Below are 22,190 nucleotides of genomic sequence, written 5' to 3'. Positions count from 1 at the left end.
AAGTCTAATTAGTATGAAAGCAACAACTCTTTTGTTGTGGTACTTTTGAATGTATTATAACGATACCCCAAAAAGTTAACTAATAAGCTTGCTTGTGATCCTTTTCTATGAATAAAAGAAATAGTGTAAATTGCACTCACCACTAATTGTTTTACATGTACTGGTGATTCAAGTTGTACTGACTCCTGGCCAGCTCCCGTGGCTTTGCTGTCAAGGATAGGAGTTTGTCCAATGTTGCTACTTGATGCTCCCTGGGCTTGTGACATTTCCAGCTCTATTTCTGCATCAAGCTCTGCATCCTCTTTGGCTTCTTTGTTGCTCTCCTCCAAATGTTTCATTAGAACAGCAACCACAACATTGACAAGCACAAACTGAGCGATTAGAACAAAAGTGACAAAGTACACAGGAGAAAAGAAAGGGAGGTAGGTGAGGCAGTGCTTATCCTCACTGCCACATTCTCGTAATGTATCCTGTGAAAATTCAAAACAGTTTAAACAATGAGTGCCGACTTGCATTTATGTACCACCCTCAACAAAGCAAGATTTTCCAAATTACAAACAATCGTAAAAATGGATGACCAGCAGTGGTGGTACAGCTTGCAAAGATGAGAGAAGGAATGGTGAAAGAGGTTGGATTTGATGAGGTTTCTGATGTGGGAGGAGTGATATGAGGGTGATGGATCTAGCTATAAGTTGAGATCAAGATAACTGAAGACTTTGTCAGAGCAGATGAAGCAAAGTTGAAGAGCAAAATGCATATCAGCATATTAAAGCAACATGTTGTGAATCTGCAAATCTAAAATAAAGACAGATAATGCTGGAGACACTTAACAGGTTAGTCAGAAAACCAATGTTAATCTTTTAGGTTAAAAAATAATCTTTCATTAGTTGGGCAGAATCTTTTGAAGCTCCCAACAGCAAAATGATCAGCACTTAATTTTACAGAAGGCCAAAGTTTAGCTTCCAAAGGCAGTATGAAACTACAGAACTAAATTGACAGTGGATTAAGCTTCTCATGGCAGATGTCGGGAACCGTTGCATGATGTGCATGCTCTATAAAAGGCAACCTCAACAGAATTAAGTGCACCTTTCAAATTAAGTAATCAGCAAACAAGATAGACAGGCCTTCAGGTTCACAACCGGTTAAGTATGACATGCAGCGGGTGAGGTAGTCTTCCTGCTGGTGTTGGAGTGAGTAGTGCTGCTTTTTCTCGTATGAGAGCTTTGTTCAACTATTAGCAGGGAGTCATTGATGACTAAGAGTGGGTAATGGCAAGGAAAGGAGAACAACGCATGTGTAATTGAGGGAAAAGCTTCTTTAACAGTGAGAATGCTCCCCTTGACTTACAGAAAATTAACGCCTGTCTTAGCGCCTTTAATTTTGATACTCATACCTTTGACCTCTTGAGGAAATGTCATGCGTTTTACAGTTCTGCCGCCAACAACTGTTACCATTAACTCTGTTAAAAATCACATAACACCAGTTTATAGTCCAACAGGTTTATTTAGAAGCACTAGCTTTTAGAGCGCTGCTCCTTCATCAGGTGGTTGTGGATACAGCAGCACTAGTGGTTCCAAATAAACCTGTTGGACTATAACCTGGTGTTGAAAAATGTGTTGCTGGAAAAGCGCAGCAGGTCAGGTAGCATCAAAGGAGCAGGAGAAACCTGGTGTTGTGTGATTTTTAACATTGTACACACCCAGTCCAAAACCGGCATCTCCAAATTATGACCATTAACTCTGTTTCCATCCTGACCTGTTCAGTAATCTCCAAGTAAGAGAGCCACATTGGGCTTAAAATATTCACTTTGTTTCACTTTCAGTATAGGATGCCAGACCTGCTAGGTTCTTTCAGCACTTTTTGTTTTTAAAATGAGTACCAAAGTATCGGGGAGTTTATAAGTAATGAGCAGCAAGTATTAGTGAGGAACAGGATGCACATACATAATTTTGAATGAGTTGTAATGCATTTAAGTTGGGAATATGTCACATGCATAAAGTTCTTCATTCTCTCGTTGTACTTTAGAAATATGTAAAAATAACTTGTTATTCTCACTTGTGGATCTTAAAACTATATTATGAAACCAATCAAACCTCTTTGTTACAATCTAATACCCTACTAGGACCCTGATAGTAAATCTGAAATCTACTGGTACTCTATACAACTCTACAGTTATTGAGTATTTTTCTACATTGAATTTCCATTTAATAACCTATAAGAAATTTCTTTTGAGTAGGTGACTCCATTCAGAATTCTGATTGCTGTTCATCGCATGGGCATTGAACTGAGCATTTATAAATTGCCTCTTCCTGTGGCTCATCTGTCCAGCTCAATCATAATTATAGTGATTGTACTGAGACCTTCTGGCATTTTAAAAAAGAATAGCCTCATCTCAAGTGAAGGTCACATCACATCCTGTGTTCACACCACACATTCAGCGTCATTATTTTGAAAGAAGACTAATAGTTCAAATGACTATAAGAAAAGGTTGTGCAGTTTAGACCTCAGCAATGCAGAAAGCATGTATCTTGCAATAACTGTACAATGATATTGAGAAGGGCATGATTACAATCACTTAATTTTTCAGTGCAAAGGCAGCCCATTGTATGGAATCTTGCAGAATGATCATCTAATAAACAAAAGATGAGAAATCTATTTTTTTAAATTAGAATCAGATGTATTTCAGCAGATTGAGGGAAAAATATCAGCCTTAACTTCTGTTGCTGTTATAGTTTGTTTGTAGACCTGGCAAAAATCACAATCAACCTGTGGAATACAATTAGTTTCTTTGGATTTCATTCAGTTCTTTAGTAGGAATCTCATTACTGTTGTATCAAACTCCTTTTCAAAAATTATTCCTGTCAACTTTAGAAAAAAAAGAGGCATAACCAACTTAGATCTTTTTGCAGGCCTGACAGCAAAATCATTGATTACTCTTAATACATTTGAATTCATTACTCCAATCCAACATGCACGCTCATATTTGGGTGGAGGTGTAATAAGCATTGTACCCCTTCCCAACAGTCAGTCTTGAGAATTCATGACTTAAGGTGAGAAAATTAAATGAATCCTTGTTAAAAAGATTATCTACCTTTAAATGTGTATGTCACTCCAAGACAGCTATCTGGTGACCTGTTTCTAATTAGCTTTTGTCAGTGTTGATCTGTATCCAAACAAAAGGAATGTTCCTTTTACTTTATTCCTAACAATTCCTAACAACTGTTTCAGTTGCCTTACCCTTCAGTTTCTCTTTTGTCCTTTAGGATGTGTGCTGGCTCTTTACCTTGCCTCTCCTCCAGACAGCCCACTGAGGAACCGGTAGTTATTAAAAAAACGTGAATTAAACCCCATCTTGAATGCTCAGCATTAAGAAACAATTATCTGAAATATATGTACTCAACAGAAATAGATGGAAATATCAACAGTCAATCGTATATCCTACAATTAGGATAAATGACTGACTGTTGATATTTCCATCTATTTATATATATACACCTGACCTCTTGAAGTATTCAAGTCTTGGTTGGAGAAGACAGATCTGAGCCTTTGGGCATAGAAGCATGCTTGCTCACCGTCCTGGCCCACGAGCCTTTGAAGCTGTCTATTCCTCTTTGAGCTGAGAGGTTCCTGAATGGCTGAGAGGTTCTCAACCTCATTATAATACTTAGATGACAAAATCTATCCCATGGGAGCTGTTTGACTGTTCCTACTCTGCTATTAAACCCAGAAGTGGATGACTTGGAGGCAGTTTTGGGGCTGTTTTTAGTATTTTATGAAAGTTTCCTCTCGCCCAATACTAATCCACTCATTTATCATGGGGAAATAATCTTCTTTGTTACGAATTGGATGATTCTGTCAGTCAAGTAGCCCATTCCAGCCTGTTAAAATTCAAAAATATCAGAAATTTATAAAAGCATAGGAATATAAGAAATAGGAATAGGAGTAGGCCATCTGGCCTGTCGAGCCTGATCCACCATTCAATAAGATCACGGCTGGTTCTTTTGTGGTCACCTGCTCACCATAACCCTTAATTCCTTTACTGTTCAAAAATCTATCTTTGCCTTAAAAACATTTAATGAGTAGCCTCAACTGCTTCACTGGGCAGGGAGTTCCATAGGCTCACAATCCTCAACTTAGTCCTATATCTGCTCCCCCTTTATTTATACCTTATGAAGTATAATGTTTTGAGATGAAGACTGTAGGGAGATACCATTAATTACTGGTGAACAAAGTAAAGTGAATTGAACGTAAGTACAGATAAATTAGATCATTTAATTTTCCTGGGACATTCTAATGAATAGGTTCTTGGTGTATTAGTAATGCTTGAACTGAACAGTTCAGTGGAAGTAATTACGTACCTTCATTATTCCATTCCAGTTATCACCAGTAGAAACTCGGAATAAAGTCAGAAATGCCATTCCAAAATTCTCAAATGTTGCATGTCGACTCAAGCCTTCACATGGATTTTCATCATTACAAACTGAGAAGCAAAATAGTCCAATCCATTATTGAAGGTTATATAAAGTGCCTTTAATTGATACAACTAACAATTCCCTTTCATTTGAATTTTCATTGCTTGGAGCCAAGTTTTATTTTGGACCTATTTTAAAAGGCAGGAAGTGATGAATTTTCATAGTTTACATTGAAAATAATTTTAACAAAGGCAAAGTTACAACAGTTTTACCAAATCATTGGGCTGCTGTATCATAAGAGATAGATGACTAGTGGTGGCTTAACCTGAGGATCACCATAACCCAGGTGAGGGGAGAGGTTAGGAAGGAGAGCCCTTCATGGTAACCTCAGCCATTCAGGAATAGAACTCATGCTGTTGGTATCATTCTGTGTTGAAAACTATCCATCCATGCTAAACTAACCCCCTTTATTTTAATAGTACCCATTGGTCTGTGTAAAGTACAATAAGTGGGGGCATGAACTTCTACTTAAGCCTTGAAATAAACTCTGAAAATTGGGCTCTTGTGGCAAAATAGTAGTGTCCCTACCTCTGAGCCAGGAGACCAGGTTCAAGTGCCACCTACTTCAAACATTTGAAATAATACTCCTGATTAGAAAATATCTAAGTTGGCTGTAACAAAGATATCAATTAAAATCTCACCCAGCTTTCCAAAGAGTTCAACTCCAAGAGCCGCATAGATAAAAAACAAAAGCATGAACAATAAACCAAGGTTTCCAACCTGAAAGGCAAAGAAAAGGATCTTTTATAGAATACAGAAACTCAGAGAATGTTAGTCCAAAAATTCAGGGCTATGAGTTAGAACTGAGCTGTGGAGCTAATTGTATGGGTCTTTTAATAAACTAGGACTAACACTGGGTCAAATATCCTCCCACTCTGCTGTAAACTTAGAAGTACAAGGTTGCAGAATCATAAAGAGGAATTACAGCTAGTCGACATATGATGCAAAGTCATAAAATCAAATAAATCAAAACATAATAGAAGGCCATTAGCACCTCTAGCCTGCAGCAGTACCGGCACTTTAAATGCAGTATTTTGATGATCTTTAATCTGGGAGCTGTATAGTAAGGACAATTTAAATTCTTTAAAATGTCTATGGAGTGTATAATTTATTTTAAGAACATTTGAAAAAGACTTTGAAGTGTTTGCAAAAATTGTAAAAGAATCAATTGTATTTTCTTGGCTACTACATGGCAACCATTGAAGAAGTGCTAACAGAAAGCAAGTTCATATATAAAAGCCTTGTGGCTGGCAGATACAAAGGACAGCTTTTGACAATATTGAGCTATAGCAGGGAATAAAACAGAGTATATACATTTACAAGTGACTTTGTCACATATGGCCCAAAAAGATAGCATTTACGAAAAAGCAGGCTTGATGACAAAAGCAGGCTTAATGAATCAATGATTTTTATCGTTACCTGTACTTTGATAGTTTAGGACAGAAGGCACTCAAGAGCAGGTTATAGTCCAACAGATTTATTAGAAATCACAAGCTTTTGGAACGCAGCTCCTTTGTCAGATGAACAAGAAATTCTTGCACTGTTCAATGTTAGAATTGCTACATGAGCAAAACTGTGTCTCTGATCAAATAGCTCTAGTGTAAATTCAACTTTTAATCCTTTTACATTTGACAAACATACAAAAATATTGTTAGGTCTAGTGGGGGAAGGAGAATCAGCTTATCTCTCTTTAACACCTGCTTGTTTGGTCACAACAAATAATTTTATTAATTTTTAGAGTGCGGCTAACATAGTACATTGGAACACAGGAAAAGAAGCAGGCCACTCAGCCTTTTCAGCCTCCCCTGCTATTCAATACCATCATGATTGATTGAACACATTAATGCCTTTTATCCATCTCATCCCCATACAGTTATACAACATGGAAACAAACCCTTTGCACCAAGCAGTTCACGATGACCATGTTCCCAAACTAAACTAGTCCCACCTGCCTGCACTTGGCCCATATCCCTCCAAACATTTTCTATTCATGATCTTATCCAAATGTCTTTAAAATGTTGTAACTATACCTGTACCCACCACTTTCTCTGCCAGTTTATTTCACACACAAACTACTCTGTAAAAAAAAAAGGTGCCCTCATGTCCTTTTTAAATCTTTCTCCTCTCACCTTAAAAATATGCCTGCTAGTTTTGATCTCCCCCATCCTAGGGAAAAGACCTTGTCATTCACTTTATCTATGCCCTTCATGATTTTATAAACCTCAATATGGTCACTCCTCAACCTCCTATGTTCCAGTGAAAAGAAAAGTCTCAGTCTTTCCAGTTTATTTTTATATCTCAAACCCTCCAAAACCATCTATGTGATTGGTAGTTAGAGATGTATCAATCTCTATCTTATACTTATTCAAAGATTGAATTTCCAAAGCCCTCTATAGTGGAGAATACAAAACATTCACAACCTTCTCAGTTAATACATTTCACTTAAAATGAAAGTAATTAGATTAAAATGATGGAACCAGATTAGGTTTTTTTGAGTTGTCCAGGCCTTGTTGCATTTGAACATGGGCTGCTTCAATAACTGAGGAGTTATCAAAGCCCACTACACACCAGCAAATTTGTTGGCATTTGGAAGCAGCCCTGCTTGGCCATGGAAGCAAAATGTTAGACAAGGGGAAACTGACACCACTCTCCTTGGAAAGGGACCAGTCGGGTCCTTGTGGATGGGTTGATGGAGAGGAGAGGAGTCATCTTCCCAGTTTCCTATGTTACATTGAGAAAATGTGCTTGACCTTTTCAGATGACTGGCAGAGGAAGCCATGCTACCAGACTATGACAACCTGGTCAGAGATGGCCACCGAGTCAATAACATTTCCAGGGTGAGGAGTACTGGGCTGCAGTGCGGGAAGAGGATGAGAAACCTTAGTTCCATTAGAGTGAGCGCAATGCTCTGTTCTCTGTTACCTTACATCATATGTGCCATTGCTCAACATCCACACCCGCTCTCACCAATCCTTATGTTCTAATAGCCCCTCTTTTGAAGTATAGAATCCCTACAGTGTGGAAGCAGGCCATTTTGTATGCAACACATTCCCTCATTTGCTCTCATTACTGCCCCCATGCTTCCCCATCATTAACTTTGCATGTCTTCTCTGCTACAGGCTAACAAAAATATGTTGTCAATCAGTGTCATTGCAGTGTGACTACCCAGTGACTAGTTGCACTTGCAGCCCCCCTCACATGTCAGCTCACTTTCCACTCCCATTGCAATGTCTCTTTGCAGGCGTTCTCCTCAATACCGTATGCTATGCATGTTTTTTCTAATTGTTGTGACAGTAAGTGGTTCTCTGCCAGTGGCTTTCAGCCTCAGTGTCAATACAAAGGAACCTCGATTATCCGAAGGACATGGGCGAGCAGCATTTCGGTCGGTTAATTGAATTCAGGATAATTGAATGCCAAATAATATAGTTTAGCCGAGCATCGGGACATTGCCATCTTGCCGGATAAGCCGATATTCGGATAATCGAATGCCAGATAATCGAGGTTCCTCTGTATGCTGTTGGGACCCTCAACCCTTCTCATTTCTAGGTGCCCATTCTATAAAACCCACAGGCGGCACATTTCCACAGCCACACAAGCCGTGTACACCTGCCTACCTGTCCCCTCCATCATCTAGTCCTCTGCTTCCCACTTTTGCCTTACATTTTTGGGAGGGAGGTGATGGGATCTTAATCCAACACTCTCATGCGACCTGACCAGCCATCACCAGCCTTCACTGGCTCAGACCCTCAGCTGGTGATCACAAATCTCCCTGATGGCACATCTACCCCCCTCTGATTGATGTCTATGGAGAGAAAGGACCTGCTCCTTGCAGCACAGAAGCATGGTCCCCCCCTGTGCAACCCAAGCACTGACTATAACCAAAGCCTGGGACTGCTATGAGAGGCTGCCCTGACTAAACCCCCCCCTTCCCCCCCTTGACAGAGAGGTGTCCTCTGTCAATTCAAAGATGGACTTCAAAGTGGACAATTCTCGTATGTCTTTTTGACATGTTCTATGCTTGCAGTAGATTATGTGCGTTGGATACAAACGCTAGGGCACTTGGTACAGGTTCTAAACTGACAATAGAACAATTATTTATGACACACTGCACATAGGTTTGGCTGAGGATTGCTGCACAGCATGCTTACGTGCCAGTTGAGCAGCAATTGCCAATTTAAGATGTGGCAGCTCAAATCACAGCAACGCATGACAGCTGCTAGCATGACAGTAGGCAGCAGGCTGCAAGAACAAGTGAGCAGCCTTCATAGGCAGCCTGGTCTATGTTATGGACTGGGTTCCTGTCCCTGTGTGGTATTGTATCCAAGGCAGTTGTATACTGCTAGTTGATGGAGTGCCCTGCTAGACGTGTCTACAGTGCCAGTATATTGGAGGATGGCAGTATGATGGCAATGCCTCCCTGAAAGTGGAGGGGTCAATGTCTATGATAGAAGGATGTGTGAGGCTGATGCTTGGGGATTGTGTCCTACTCTGCAATTTGGCCATGGGAAACATAAAAGTCATTGAGAGAAGATGTTGAATTGAACCTGCTCTGGTTTCCATGTCAAGATTTCCGGATAATTAGTTTGATAAGATTGCAACCTGTGGCCAGTTGGAGTGTTAACAATGTATCTCATAACAAACAATGAGCACCAATTGGTGGATAGCAAAATTCTTGCTATGCAGCTTGAAAAATAAATGCGGCAAGATGATCTTGATATTGAAATGGATCTTTCTGAACATCTCATCTGTTTCTATTGCTCATTCCACCATACCCCACATTGCTCAGAGCCTGGTAAGATTCCACCCCATGTTGTCTGAGATTTCATTACAGATATGATGCCTTGCTCAACATGAATGCAGTTTAAACAATCAAGATGGGAACAATGCACTCAAGAGCTTTTGGTGATTAATTTTAATTTGCATGTTAGTAAAAGGGCTATCATAAAGTGAGCACATTGATTTTCGTGCCTGATTTTTCAATCCTTTACACTGATGAATGATGCTCTCATCAAGAGTAGTCACATCACATTGTGAAGTTTAAGTTTGCGTAATGGTAAGATCAGTGAGTTGAATTACAGCCAAAAAAAGGATAAAATGAATATGTATGTGCAGCCAAAACAAACCCAAAATGATTCAGCATTAAAATGGGACAGAGAGGTAATGGTAAAGGCTGGTGGAGAAAGTGAACCTAAATCCTTTTATTACAGTTCCTCTGAGACAGAACAAGAGTAATGTGTTATTTGTTAAGACATCTCTTATGAATACATTCAGTCAGCAAAATATATATGAGCTATTATTGAGGTATTGATTTTGGAATTTGTTCGTAACTCAGTGGAGGGAATGACAAAAGCCATAATTAAGCACTAAATATCCTTTGTCAGAAGTGTGCAAAACAATAAACTGGTCTCAGTGATTAACTAGTGAGGCCAGAGGCCAGACTGTTTTATCAAAAAATGGTTGCTGCATATCACTGAAGGTGCTCTAGACAACTGGAGATTGTTGTTATTACAGTGAGGTTCAGGTTGGAAAAGTTGAACACCACAAAGGAAGTGTCTTTATTTTCCTTGACCACGCTGTAATGAGATCATTGGTGCAGGGATTTCTCAGTAATTCAATGTATTTCTACATCATTACACCTTAAACTGTTGCCATGTATGTCGGAGGTTGAGTGGCTAGACTGAAAATGTTATTTTGTTGTGACATTGTGATAAATTTAATGAAACAATATTCAAGTTTTCAAACACAAGTAATACATTTAATTCTACCATATTAATCAGGACTATATTACCTATCAAGAATATTTTCAACATATTATTGCCCTTCTGATACACTTATATGCTTCTCATTTTTTAAAAAAATTGGAACTTGATGGACAAATTAATTTGGTTTTGTGCCACTTGCAGAAATAACTACTAGGTTTTCTAACTGGCAGAAACAGTTCCTAATTTAAAAGCATCAAAACTGACTTTGTTGTTTAAGATGCAACCAGATCAATCTATAAAATTGTTCTTGAGGGCAGCTGAATAATTGGCCCTACATGCTTGTCCACTATCTAGAAGGCACAAGTATGATGGAAAGCCATCCGCTTCTTGGGCTAAGTGCAGCTCCAACGAACAGCTTAACACCACCCAGGATAAAGAAACTGACTTGACCGATACTCCATCCACCACTTTTTAAAATTCATTTATGGGATGTGAAGGTCATTGACAAGGTCAATACTCATTGCCAATTCTTAATAATCCTTCATGCAGCCATAGTGAACTGCATCTGAAAGTGCTGCTGTCCATGTGGTGTTGTTCTGTTAGGGAGAGATGTTTAAGATCTTTATTCAGGAACAGTAATAGGGTTCCAAGCCATAATTATGTGTGACTTAGAGGGGAATGTACAGATGGTGGCAATATGCTGCCTATGTCAGTGTCGAAGTGGTTCCATGTGGCACTGAACTGTGCACAATCATCAGTGAGCATCCCGACTTCTGATTCTTAAATGGAGCGAAGATGATGGATGAAACATTTGAAGATGTTATGCTGAGGAAATTCTGCATCTGGGGCTGAGGTGATTGGCTCCAACAACCATAATCTTGCTTTACGGTATGATCCCAATCAGTGGAACATGTTCACCTGATTTCCAGTGACTTCTATCATGCCGAAGTTTTGTGAGACCTCATGTGGTCAAATGCTGCCTTTGTGTTAAGGGCACTCATTCTCATCATTTTGTTTCAAATTGTGCCAACTGAAGGAAATTAGGAATGTAATAATTATTTAAATTAATGAGAAATCTGATCTGTGAAACATGCTGTGCAGAAATTACTTTGAGGAAATCTGTGATACTAGTTCATTGTTAAATGGAATCAGAAACTTATTTATCTGAGGAAGGTAGTGAATAAAAGTAATAAAGTCCCATAGTTATAACATAATGATTATTTTTCAAATTCCACAATATGTACCTTGCTAATATGATGATGGACCCTATTAAAATATTTTTAATCAACCTGTTCAGAGATATTATTACCTCTGCAACAGGAGAGAAACAAATCCAAATCTCCTGGTTTGGATATGACCCCAAGAGCCTTTTTCACAAGGCTGTTCTCTCAATAGAGAGAGAAAACTGGCAGTGATTCTAACCTTAGGGTCATGAGGGATTTCGAACATCCATAGCACTTCAGCCAAAGCAAGAATTGAACCTGTGCTGTTGGTGTTATTCTGTATCACAAACCAACTATCCAGCCAAATGAGCTAATTGGCCCATGTGAGGTCTATTCATTTTTTTGAAGCCTATTTATGATAAGTTTGTAAAACTCTTTCACTTGTTTCCAAAACACCATTAATGGAATAATTATCAGAGCATGTGAACACTGGGCAGCATGGTGGCTCAGTGCTTAGCACAGCTGCCTCACAGCACCAGGCACCTGGGTTTGATTCTCCCCTCGGGCAACTGCCTGTGTGGTTTTGCACATTCTGTGTCTATGTGGGTTTCTCCCTGGTGCCCTGTTTTCCTCCCACAGTCCAAAGATATGCAGGTTAGATGGATTAGCCATTCTAAATTGACCATAGTGTTCCAGGGATATGCTGGCTAGATGAATTAGCCATGGGAAATGCAGGGTTACAGGGATGAGGTGGAGTGATTGGATTGGGTGGGATGCTCTTTGAAGAATCCATGTAGACTTAATGGGCCGAACGGCTTGTTTCCACATTGTAGGGATTGTATGAGTGAAGTAAGGATTAGTCATACAAGAATAACTTGTTTAACAACAGTTAGCAACAGAAGGAAAACTTCTTGCCTGCCCTATCTGCGATTTCATATTCACAGAATCTCTACATTGTGGAAGCAGGTTATTTGGCCCATCAGATCCACACCAATCATGTGAAGAGCATCCCACCCAGACTCACCTTGTATTCCTCATGGTTAATCCATCTAGCCTGCATATTCCTGGACACTATCGGTAATTTAACATGGCCAATCCACCTAATCTACACGCTTTTGGAGTGCGGAAGGAAACTGAAGCACCTAGAGGAAACCCACGCAGATACAGGGAGAATGTGCAAACTCCAAATAGACAGTTGCCCGAGGCTAAAATCAAACACGGGTCTGTGATGCTGTGAGGCAACAATGCTAACCACTGAGCCAACATTCTGCCCTGGTGATTTATCTGATAAATCTCTCCATGTATAAGTTGTTTTTTGCTGCTTCTTTAAAACCTATTTCAATGACATTTTCTGTTCGTCCCTTCTCAGCTTTCCATATCCTATGCACTTTCCTTCTCTTGCATGAGAATTATTTTGAAAGATTCACTTTGAAGCTTATTTTGTTCCAATGTTATTGTATGGCAAGTATTATCAGTAAAGTTGTATGTTGTGGTGTTTGTGGAAATCAATACATGATAAACGCCAATTGTGTCTGAATCACTCCTATTGTACAGGGTATAATCAGTCACTTAATTGATCACATAATTGAGTGGCAACACATGGGAAAAGTCACTTAATTGACTGAGTTTGTTACTGGTACTGGATGTTAATTTGGCTGAACAGAACGTTTTATTACATCTTTTAATCAGTCAGCCTTCTAATAAAACTGACAAGAATGGTTTACACTCAAGCCTCTATTCAAGTGCAGAACTTTAAAAAGTGGAACAGTTTGCCATTAACATTTCCAAGAGAAGGCAAATCAATGAAGACTTAACAACAGACAACAACATAGGTGTTTTTTTTTCCCCAAAAAGACAATAAATAGTCCAAATGAAAAACAAGATTGTTCTGACAGCTGCCCCTTTTCATGGCAAAATAATTTACGACTACACAATTCTACTTTTAAAATCAATTCAGTCTGAAAGAAAACACAGCTGGTAAACTGAGCTGAAGAAAAAATATTTTAGAATTTCTGTGCTATAAATCATGTTTCACTGGACCTCACAGAATTAGAACCAAAAACCATAGTTTTAGAAGTTCTATGTAGATGTACACAATCCGTTCTGTAATCTCTCAGAACAAGGACAGTATGTATAAGCTGCAATCTCAGGTTTATATTTTTTAAATTTAATCTGTGCTCCAAGATATGGACATTATGGCAATTTAAGCAGCCAGCATCAACATCAAGCTCTCTACTCAGTTTCTACATGGAGAGATATCATGTAAATCTCCTTTCCTTTTGCCCCTAAGGTCTGAAGGTCATCATTTCCTGATTCAGTGCTTTTTTCTCTTGGCATTTTCAGGTTTTTCAGATTTTACTGGCAAAGCTAGCTTTTATTGGTCATCTCTAATTGCCCTTACGAAAGTACTAGTGGATGTTTTTGAAATATTGATATTTTCAAACTCTTAGCTACCCTCTGAAGTGTCCCAGCAAACCACTCAGTTGTAAATAAGCACTAAAAAGCATCAAAAAGGAATGAAACCAGACCTAGACACCAGGCCAAATCAGTCCTGTTGATCCTGCAAAGTCCTCTTTGCTAACATCTGAGGGTTGGTGTCAAAATTGACCGAGCTGGCTTACAGACTCATCGAGTAATAACCTATCAAAGTCATACTCATGGAATCATAAACAGAACATAGAACAATACAGCGCAGAACAGGCCCTTCAGCCCTTGATGTTGCGCCGACCTGTGAACTATTCTCAGCGCGTCCCCCTACACGATCCCCAAATCATCCATGTGCTTACCTTATAGGTAACATCTATAGTGCAGGTGATATAATCCACATGGACTTCAGTTAGGCTTTTGACAAGATTTTGCATAGCAGACTGGTTAAGAACCTAAGAGTCTATGGGAACTAAGGCAATTTGGCAAATTGGATCCAAAATTGGCTTATTGACATGAAGCAGAGAGTGACGGTCGAAGGTTGTTTTTGTGACTGGAAGCCTGTGTCCAGGGTTCGGTGCTAGGTTCCTTGCTATTTGCAGTATACACTAATGATCCAGATATGGTCAGTACATTTACACATGACAAAATTGGCAGGGTAGTAAATGTTGAAGAGGGAAGCCTGAGACTGCACGATGGTCAGATGGGTTGAACAATGGAACAGGATCAGAGCGACTTTGGTAAGCATGTCCATAAATCCCTGAGGGCTTATGCCCGAATCGTCGATTCTCCTTCTCCTTTGATGCTGCCTGATCTGCTGCGCTTTTCCAGCAACACAATTTTAAGCTCTGCAGTCCTCACTTTCTCCTAGGCAGCAGGATATGCAGATAAGGTATTTAAGAAGGCATATGGCGCACTTGCCTTTAACCCTATTGCACTGAATAAAACAGCAAGAGGTTTTGATGGAGCTGTGTATAATGTGAGTAATGGGAGTCCTATGTGTAATGCTGGTCATCACATTATATAAAAAAAAGATTGCACTTGAGGGGGTGCAAAAAAGATTCACCAGAAGGTTGCCTGAGCTATAGTGATTCAGCTACGAAAAGAGACTGGATAGGCTGGGATTGTTTTCCTTACAGCAAAGAGGTTGAATTGGGAGCTGACTGAGGTGTCCAAAGTTGAGGGGCATTGACAGGTAGAAAGTTTTCCCTTTAGTAGAGGGGTCAATAACAGGGGAACACAGATTTAAGAAGAAGAGAAACAGGTTTAGAGGAGATTTGATGAAAAGTATTTTCATCCAGAGGGTAGTAACTATCTGGAACTCACTACCAAAAAGGGTGGTAATAGAAGGAATGCACATGACATTTAAGAGCACTTGAAATGCCATAGCATACAAGGCTATGGACCAAGTGCCAGATAACAGGATTAGAATAAATAAATACACAGATCAGTGGGGACACAATGAGCCAAAAGGCCTTTTTGCTCATGCTATAACAATTTGAAACAAATTCTAATACTATTAGGTCATACCCAGAAAATGTGGCACACAGTAGTGAGCATTTGAAGGTACTGTTTTGTACTGTTCTGTTATTAGACTCCAATTAGAACCAAAGAACTTACAAAATAATTGTTTACTGCAATCCAATAGGGAAGTATCATTCCATAGCTCAAACAAGTCTGAATATGCCTGTAATCTGGCTGATGACACAAGGGCTCATGTGATTCAAAGTCATACAGTCATAGAGATGTACAGCACAGAAACAGACCTTTCAGTCCAACTTGTCCATTCTCACCAGATATCCCAACCCAATCTAGTCCTGCCCGCCAGCATCTGGCCCATATCCTTCCAAATGCTTCTTATTCATATACCCATCCAGATGCCTTTTAAATATTCCTTTGGCAGCTCATTCCATACACGTACCCATCCTTTATGTGAAAAAGTTGACCCTTAGGTCTCTTTTATATCTTTCCCCTCTCACCCTAAACCTATGCCCTCTAGTTCTGGACTCCCCAACGCCAGGGAAAAGACTTTGTCTATTTATCCTATCCATGCCCCTCATAATTTAGAAAACCTCTATAATGTCACCCCCTCAGCCTCCGACACTCCAGGGAAAACAGCCCCAGCTTGTTCAGACTCTCCTTATCGCTCAAATCCTCCAACTCTGGCAACATCCTTGTAAATCTTTTCTGAACCCTTTCAGATTTCACAACATCTTTCTAATACGAAGGAGACCAGAATTGCACACAATATTCCAACAGTGGCCTAACCAATGTCTTGTACAGCCACAACATGACCTTCTAACTCCTGTACTCAATACTCTGACCAATAAAGAAAAGCATACCAAACATCTTTTTCATTATCCTATCTACCTGACTTACCTCATTAAGGGATATTGTCCCAGCATAATATACACTAACTATAATATATAAAAGGAGTCAACTGCCTTGGAGTCCTCAATATTGAATATTCACTCCAAGAAGTCTCATGGTAACTGGTCAAACCTGATAAACATGCATAGTTCTCAAATCACAAATCAGTTTTCTCTCTAAATATTCTCTCTATTAAATACCAACTGGGGGAAACATTGATGGCGTCAAGGGTGCAGAATATACTCGGCATAGAGGACATTGTCCATCACCAGGAGTGGCTCGGTTGGAACCAAAAGGACATAGTTTTTTTAGATTAGATTACTTACAGTGTGGACACAGGCCCTTCGGCCCAACAAGTCCACACCGACCCTCCGAACAGCAACCCACCCAGACCCCTTTCCCTACATTTACCCCTTTACCTGATACTATGGGCAATTTAGCATGGCCAATTCACCTAACCTGCACATCTTTGGACTGTGGGAGGAAACCGGAGCACCCAGAGGAAATCCACGCAAACACAGGGAGAATGTGCAAACTCCACACAGACAGTTGCCCGACTGGTCTCTGGCGCTATGAGGCAGCACTGCTAACCACTGTGCCACCGTGCCGCCCACCCTTTTCCTTTTACAGTGTGGAAACAGGCCCTTTGGCCCAACAAGTCCACACTGACCCTCCGAAGAGTAACCCACTCAGACCCATTTCCCTCTGACTAACATACCTAACACTATGGGCAATTTAACGTGGCCAATTCACCTAACCTGCACATCTTTGGACTATGGGAGGACACCGGAGCACCTGGAGGAAATCCATGCAGACACAGGGAGAATGTGCAAACTCTACACAGACAGTCGCCTGAGGCTAGAATCAAACCTAGGACTTTGGTGCTATGAGGCAGCAGTGCTAACCACTGAGCCACCGTGCCACCCCATTACTCACTCGACTGAGTCTGTTGCAGGTGGCAAGGCAACCAACAGGTGGTTCTGCCAGGGCTATTCAGTCCCTGGGCTCACTAAAGCCTTGGTTCAAACATGGACAAATAACTGAATTCAAGAGAGAAACTGAGAATGACTGTTCTTCACATAAAGGCTGATCAGTAAGCTTTGCAAGGTCAGGAAGGTGAGATCACATGCAGAGTGATACACATCCTGTATGAACATATAGTTCAGGGAATGTAGAGGCAATATGGTAATTAGATGCAGAGGGGAAGTGTTGCTTTGTGCTTGTTTTTTTTGGCTCATAGTTTATAAGGCTGTTTTTAACAGGTTAAAAGTGGACTACACCTCCTCTCACCCTGCATCCTGTAAAAACTCTATCTCTTATTCCCAATTCCTCCACCTCCACAGCATCTGTTCCCAGGATGACCAATTCCACCTTAGAAAATCCTCCTTTTTCAAAGATCACAATTTCCCCTCTCATGTGGTCGACAATGCCCTCCAGCACATCTCCACTCCCCAGACCTTCGCCCTTGATCCCCATCCTTCCCAATGCAACAAGGACAGACCTCCCCTGGTCCTCACCTTCTACCCAACCAACCTCCATATTATCTCATCATCTTCCGCCACCTACAAACAGACCCCACCATTAGGGATATATTTTCCTTCCCACCTCTATCAGCATTCCATAGAGACCATTCCCACCGCGACTCCCTCATCAGATCTACATCCCCATCAGCCCACTCCCGGTACCTTGCAGGAACTGCAAAACCTGTGCCCACACCTCCCCCCTCACCTCCGTCCAAGGCCCCAGAGGATCCTTCCACATCTAACTGAAATTTACCTGCACCTCCATCAATGTCATCTACTGTATCCGTTGCACCCGATGTGGTCTCCTTTACACCAGGGAAACTGAACACCAACTTGCGGATCGTTTCAGAGAACACCTCTGGGACACCCACACCAACCAACCCCAACATCCCATGATTGAACACTTCAACTCCCCTCACATTCTGCTAAGGACATGGATATCCTGGGCCTCCTCCATCAACAAACCCTAACCACCCGATACCTGAAGGAAGAACGCTTCATCTTCCGCCTTGGCAACCACACAGGATTTATGTGTATTTCATCAGTTTCCTCTCCCCTATCTTATCCCACTCCCAAGCCTCAAATTCAGCATCACCCTCTTGACCTGTCCATCGCCTTTCCCATCTATCCATTCCACCTTCCTCTCCGACTTGTCACCTTCTTCCCCATCTTCAATCTACCTATTGCATTCTCAGCTACCTTCCCCCAGCCCCACCCACTCGCATCTATCTCTCAGCCCCCTGTCCCACAAGCATCATTCCTGATGAAGGGGTTTATGCCCGAGACGTTGATTCGCCTGCCCCTCGGATGCTGCCTAACTGGCTGTGCTTTTTCAGCACCACATTCTCGACCCAGAATAAATTGAAGCCCAGGATTAGGGGCCCAACAAAGAATGATATCACAGATAAACCATCAGTTCATTGATTGGTGATAGCTACTAATCTGACTATCTATTACAGATTACTTTCAGATTGAAGGCAAAAAGGGGAAATATTTGCAGGCCATAAGCTAAAAGATCAGTAGGTAATTTTAAAAACTAAATTGATAACTAAGAAATTCAAAAACAGATGTCGGGCCAGGCGAAGTGTTGTGACTGAATGGCATGGAATTTGGTGGATGCCATTGTGGCTCATATTGACCACATCTGTAACAAGTGTTGGTTGCTTGAGGAACTCCAGATCAGAGTTGATGAGCTGACATCTGAGCTTCAAACACTGCAACACATCGGTGAGGGGGAGAGTTAGCTAGATGCTGTGTTTCAGGAGACAGAAGAAAGGAAAGATGTTCTGCTGAGGGAATATGAACAGCTAGGAGCTAAATTAGAAAGCAAAACCAAAAAGATAATCATCTCTGAATTACTACCTGAGCTACAAGCAAATTGACACATGGTCAACAAGACTAAAGAGGTAAACACATGGCTCAAAATGTAGTGTGGTAGAATTGGGTTTGAGCATCTGTGGGAAATCCTCACCCACCGATCCCACAGCCCCATGGCTGAACACTTCAACTCCCTCTCTCGCTCCATCAAGCACACGTAGGTCCTGGGCCTCCTCCACCGCAAAACCATTACCACCTGATGCCTGGAGGAACAACGCCTCATATTCTGCCTTGGGACACTGCAACCACAAGGAATAAATGTAATTTCAAAAGTTTCCTCATTTCCACTCACCCTACGTTATCCCAGTCCCAAACCTCCAACTCGGCACCACCCTCCTGACCTGTCCATCAACCTTCCCATCTATCTGCTCTACCCTCCCCTGACCTATCACCTTCTCCCTCACCTTCATCTACCTATCACTTTCTCAGCTACGTTCCCCACAACCCCATTCCCCTCCTAATTATTTCTCAGCCCCCGGCCCATAAGCCTTATTCCTGATGAAGGGCTTATGCCCGAAAAGTCTATTCTCCTTTTCCTCGGATGCTGCCTGACCTGCTGTGCCTTTCCAGCACCACACTCTCAACTCTGATTTCCAGCATCTGCAGTCCTCACTTTCTCCTAGCAATCATGTAACCACTGATGCTTATCAGAAAAATCCATTTGTCCACTAACTCCCTTTATGGAAGGGAATCTGCTGTCCTTACCTGAACTGGCCTACATGTGACTCCAGACCCACAACAATATGATTGATTCTTAGCTGTCTTTCTGGGCAATTAGGGATGGGTAATAAATGTTGGCCTAGCCAGAAATGCCCACATCCCGTGAATAAATAGAATAAATCAATCTGTTTATATATAACACAAATTTAAATATTTCAAGGGAATCCAAGATGGCGGTGACCAAGGAGAATCACATTTGTTGGGTTCTCTGCAACAACATCAGCAGGACAGGCCTAGAACCTGTTCATTCCATGCTACTGTGAGTAAAAACACAGTAAAAGAGCTACAGAACTTGAAAATTTTACTTATCTTCATTTTTTTACTGCAGGAGAGTGACGAAGAAAGGAGCAAGTTCACCTGGGAGCGGGGCTGCGGCCCAATCCACTGAGGCAGCAGGCTTGCTTACTCACCAGGCCTTGGTTGAGGGGCTTGCCAAATCTCACGAGGTTCTGGGGAGGCAGACTGAAGAGAAAATTGAGGAGAAGCTGGCCCCAGTCTCTTCTATGCTGCAAGACCTGGGGAAAAGGACTGATGTGCTCGAACACTGGAACACAGAGGTAGAGCCAGAGGCTGAAGCCCTGGAAACACAGGTCCATGGTTTACTGGATCTGGTGAATGATCTTGAGAACAGGAGCAGAAGAAAGAACCTTTGTATTGTTGGCATACCGGAGAGGACGAAAGTGGGATTCTTTGAGAGGTGGTTCCCAGAATTTCTTAGTTTGGAGGCTGAAAAGGGAAGGGTAAAGATTGAGACAGCCCACTGGGTCATGGCACAAAGGCCAGGGATGGACCAGTGCCCTCGCCCTGTCCTGGTACAGTTTACATCATTGTAAAGGCAAACAGAGAGTCATGGAAGCTTCCAGAGCCCAAGGGAACGATCCAAGGGCGTTGGTGTTCAAGGGCACCAGGGTCAAGCTTTTTCAAGATTTTTCAGCAGCGGTGATCCGGAAAAAGAAGTCCTACCATGGCATCAAGAAGAGACTGAGAAAGCTTGGGAGCCAGTACTCTCTAAGATATCCAGCGGTGCTTCGGATTAATTATAATGGACATGTACATTCATTCGACTCGCCAGAGAAAGCAAGGAACTTTGTGGACATGCTGACTCAAGCTGGAAGATTGAATAGGCACAGATGACAGAGCTGTTCGGGTTTGTCCTTCTTTAGAGAGGAGTTGGTGGAGTCTCCTTTTGTTGGTAATAAATTGCATTAAATTATGCTCAGGATGGATAGAGTATTTTCCTTTAACTTCGAAGTTATACCAAGGGATGGGTGACATATTTACTTTTAATTTACTTGTGTGTATTACTAATCTTGCGTTTTTCTACTGGGTTGTGTGTGTGGCGCGACCCTAGCTGGTAGGAGTTAAGAGGGTGGTGGAGATGGTTAGTAGGGCTTTGGGATGTGTAGGTGACCCCTTTGAATGGCGGGGGGGAGGGGAGGAAATGAAGATTCCTCTAATCAGTGCCTTTGGCACTTTTTTGTTTTTCCGCTTTTGGTGTACATAGCTTTTGCAAGTTTTGTAGGTTTGTTGGTTGTAGCAATTTTAGTTTATGTAGTTTTTGTATTTTGTGGACTTTCTTGAAGTGAAGCTCAACGATTCCCTGTGGGGTCTAAATAGTGCTGTAGAAGGTTATGGCTGAGGATGTATTCAAGTGGTGTACCTGGAATATTAGGGGATTCACTCCCCAGTCAAGAGGAAAAAGATACTTTCCAGTTTTAAAAGGGAGAGGGTGGATGTTGCCTTATTGCAGGAAACACACCTAAATGATGTAAAGCATTTGAAACTGCAACAGAATGGGTATGATCAGGTTTATTTCTCATCTTTCAATAAGAGGAGTAAAGGGGTGGCCATTCTTGTTAGGAAGAATCACCCATTTAAATTGTTAGAATGTATTAAAGAAATACATGGGAGAGTTGTAATCCTTAAAGCTTTGATACATGTGGAAGAATACGGGATCTTAAATGTTTACTGTCCCCCGGCCCACCCCCTCAAGTTCTTGATAGAAGCACTTTCTAGACTAGTTAACCTCACATCTCAGCATATTATCAAGGCGGGGGGGGGGGGGGGGGGGGGGGGGGGGGGAGGGGGAGGTGGGGGGGCATTTTGATTGTCTAATAGATCCTATAATGGACAGATTGCCCAAAAGCCCCCCGATATCTTCTTCACAGTCCAAGAAATTAAGGGATTTGTGTATTCAACTAGGATTGGTAGATGTTTGAAGGCACATTTACCCTACTGGCAGGGATTTTACTTTTTTTTCCAAATCTGCACAAATGCCATACCAGGATTGATTTATTTTTGACTTCCTCAACGCATTTAGGCTCGGTGGTATGTACAATTGGCAATATCACTATTTCTGATCATACTCCAGTGTATTTAATGGTCAAGGGTGAGCATACTATGGTAGGTTCTAGGCATTGGCAATTGGATCCCTTTATC

General features: G+C 41.3%; 1 protein-coding gene across 4 annotated transcripts in view; it reads right to left on the bottom strand.

The window, feature by feature from the left end:
- cacna1ha (calcium voltage-gated channel subunit alpha1 Ha) overlaps positions 1-22,190 on the bottom strand; it is a 552,389-nt gene that overhangs the window by 30,841 nt on the left and 499,358 nt on the right. For all 4 annotated transcript variants that reach the window (XM_087997955.1, XM_087997957.1, XM_087997956.1 and 1 more), the window contains exons 30-32: positions 5,114-5,192; positions 4,359-4,480; positions 141-470 (exon numbers count right to left, since the gene is read on the bottom strand). In XM_087997955.1, the coding sequence (XP_087854081.1) occupies positions 141-470; positions 4,359-4,480; positions 5,114-5,192 (531 nt within the window). The remainder of the gene's footprint in view (positions 1-140; positions 471-4,358; positions 4,481-5,113; positions 5,193-22,190) is intronic.

Source organism: Chiloscyllium plagiosum, unplaced genomic scaffold (genome assembly GCF_037043375.1).
Source record: "Chiloscyllium plagiosum isolate Xiang-an unplaced genomic scaffold, Cpla_swu_hap1 HiC_scaffold_20, whole genome shotgun sequence".
NCBI classification, from domain to species: Eukaryota; Metazoa; Chordata; class Chondrichthyes; order Orectolobiformes; family Hemiscylliidae; genus Chiloscyllium; species Chiloscyllium plagiosum.
This window is presented reverse-complemented; position numbering and strand designations above follow the sequence as displayed.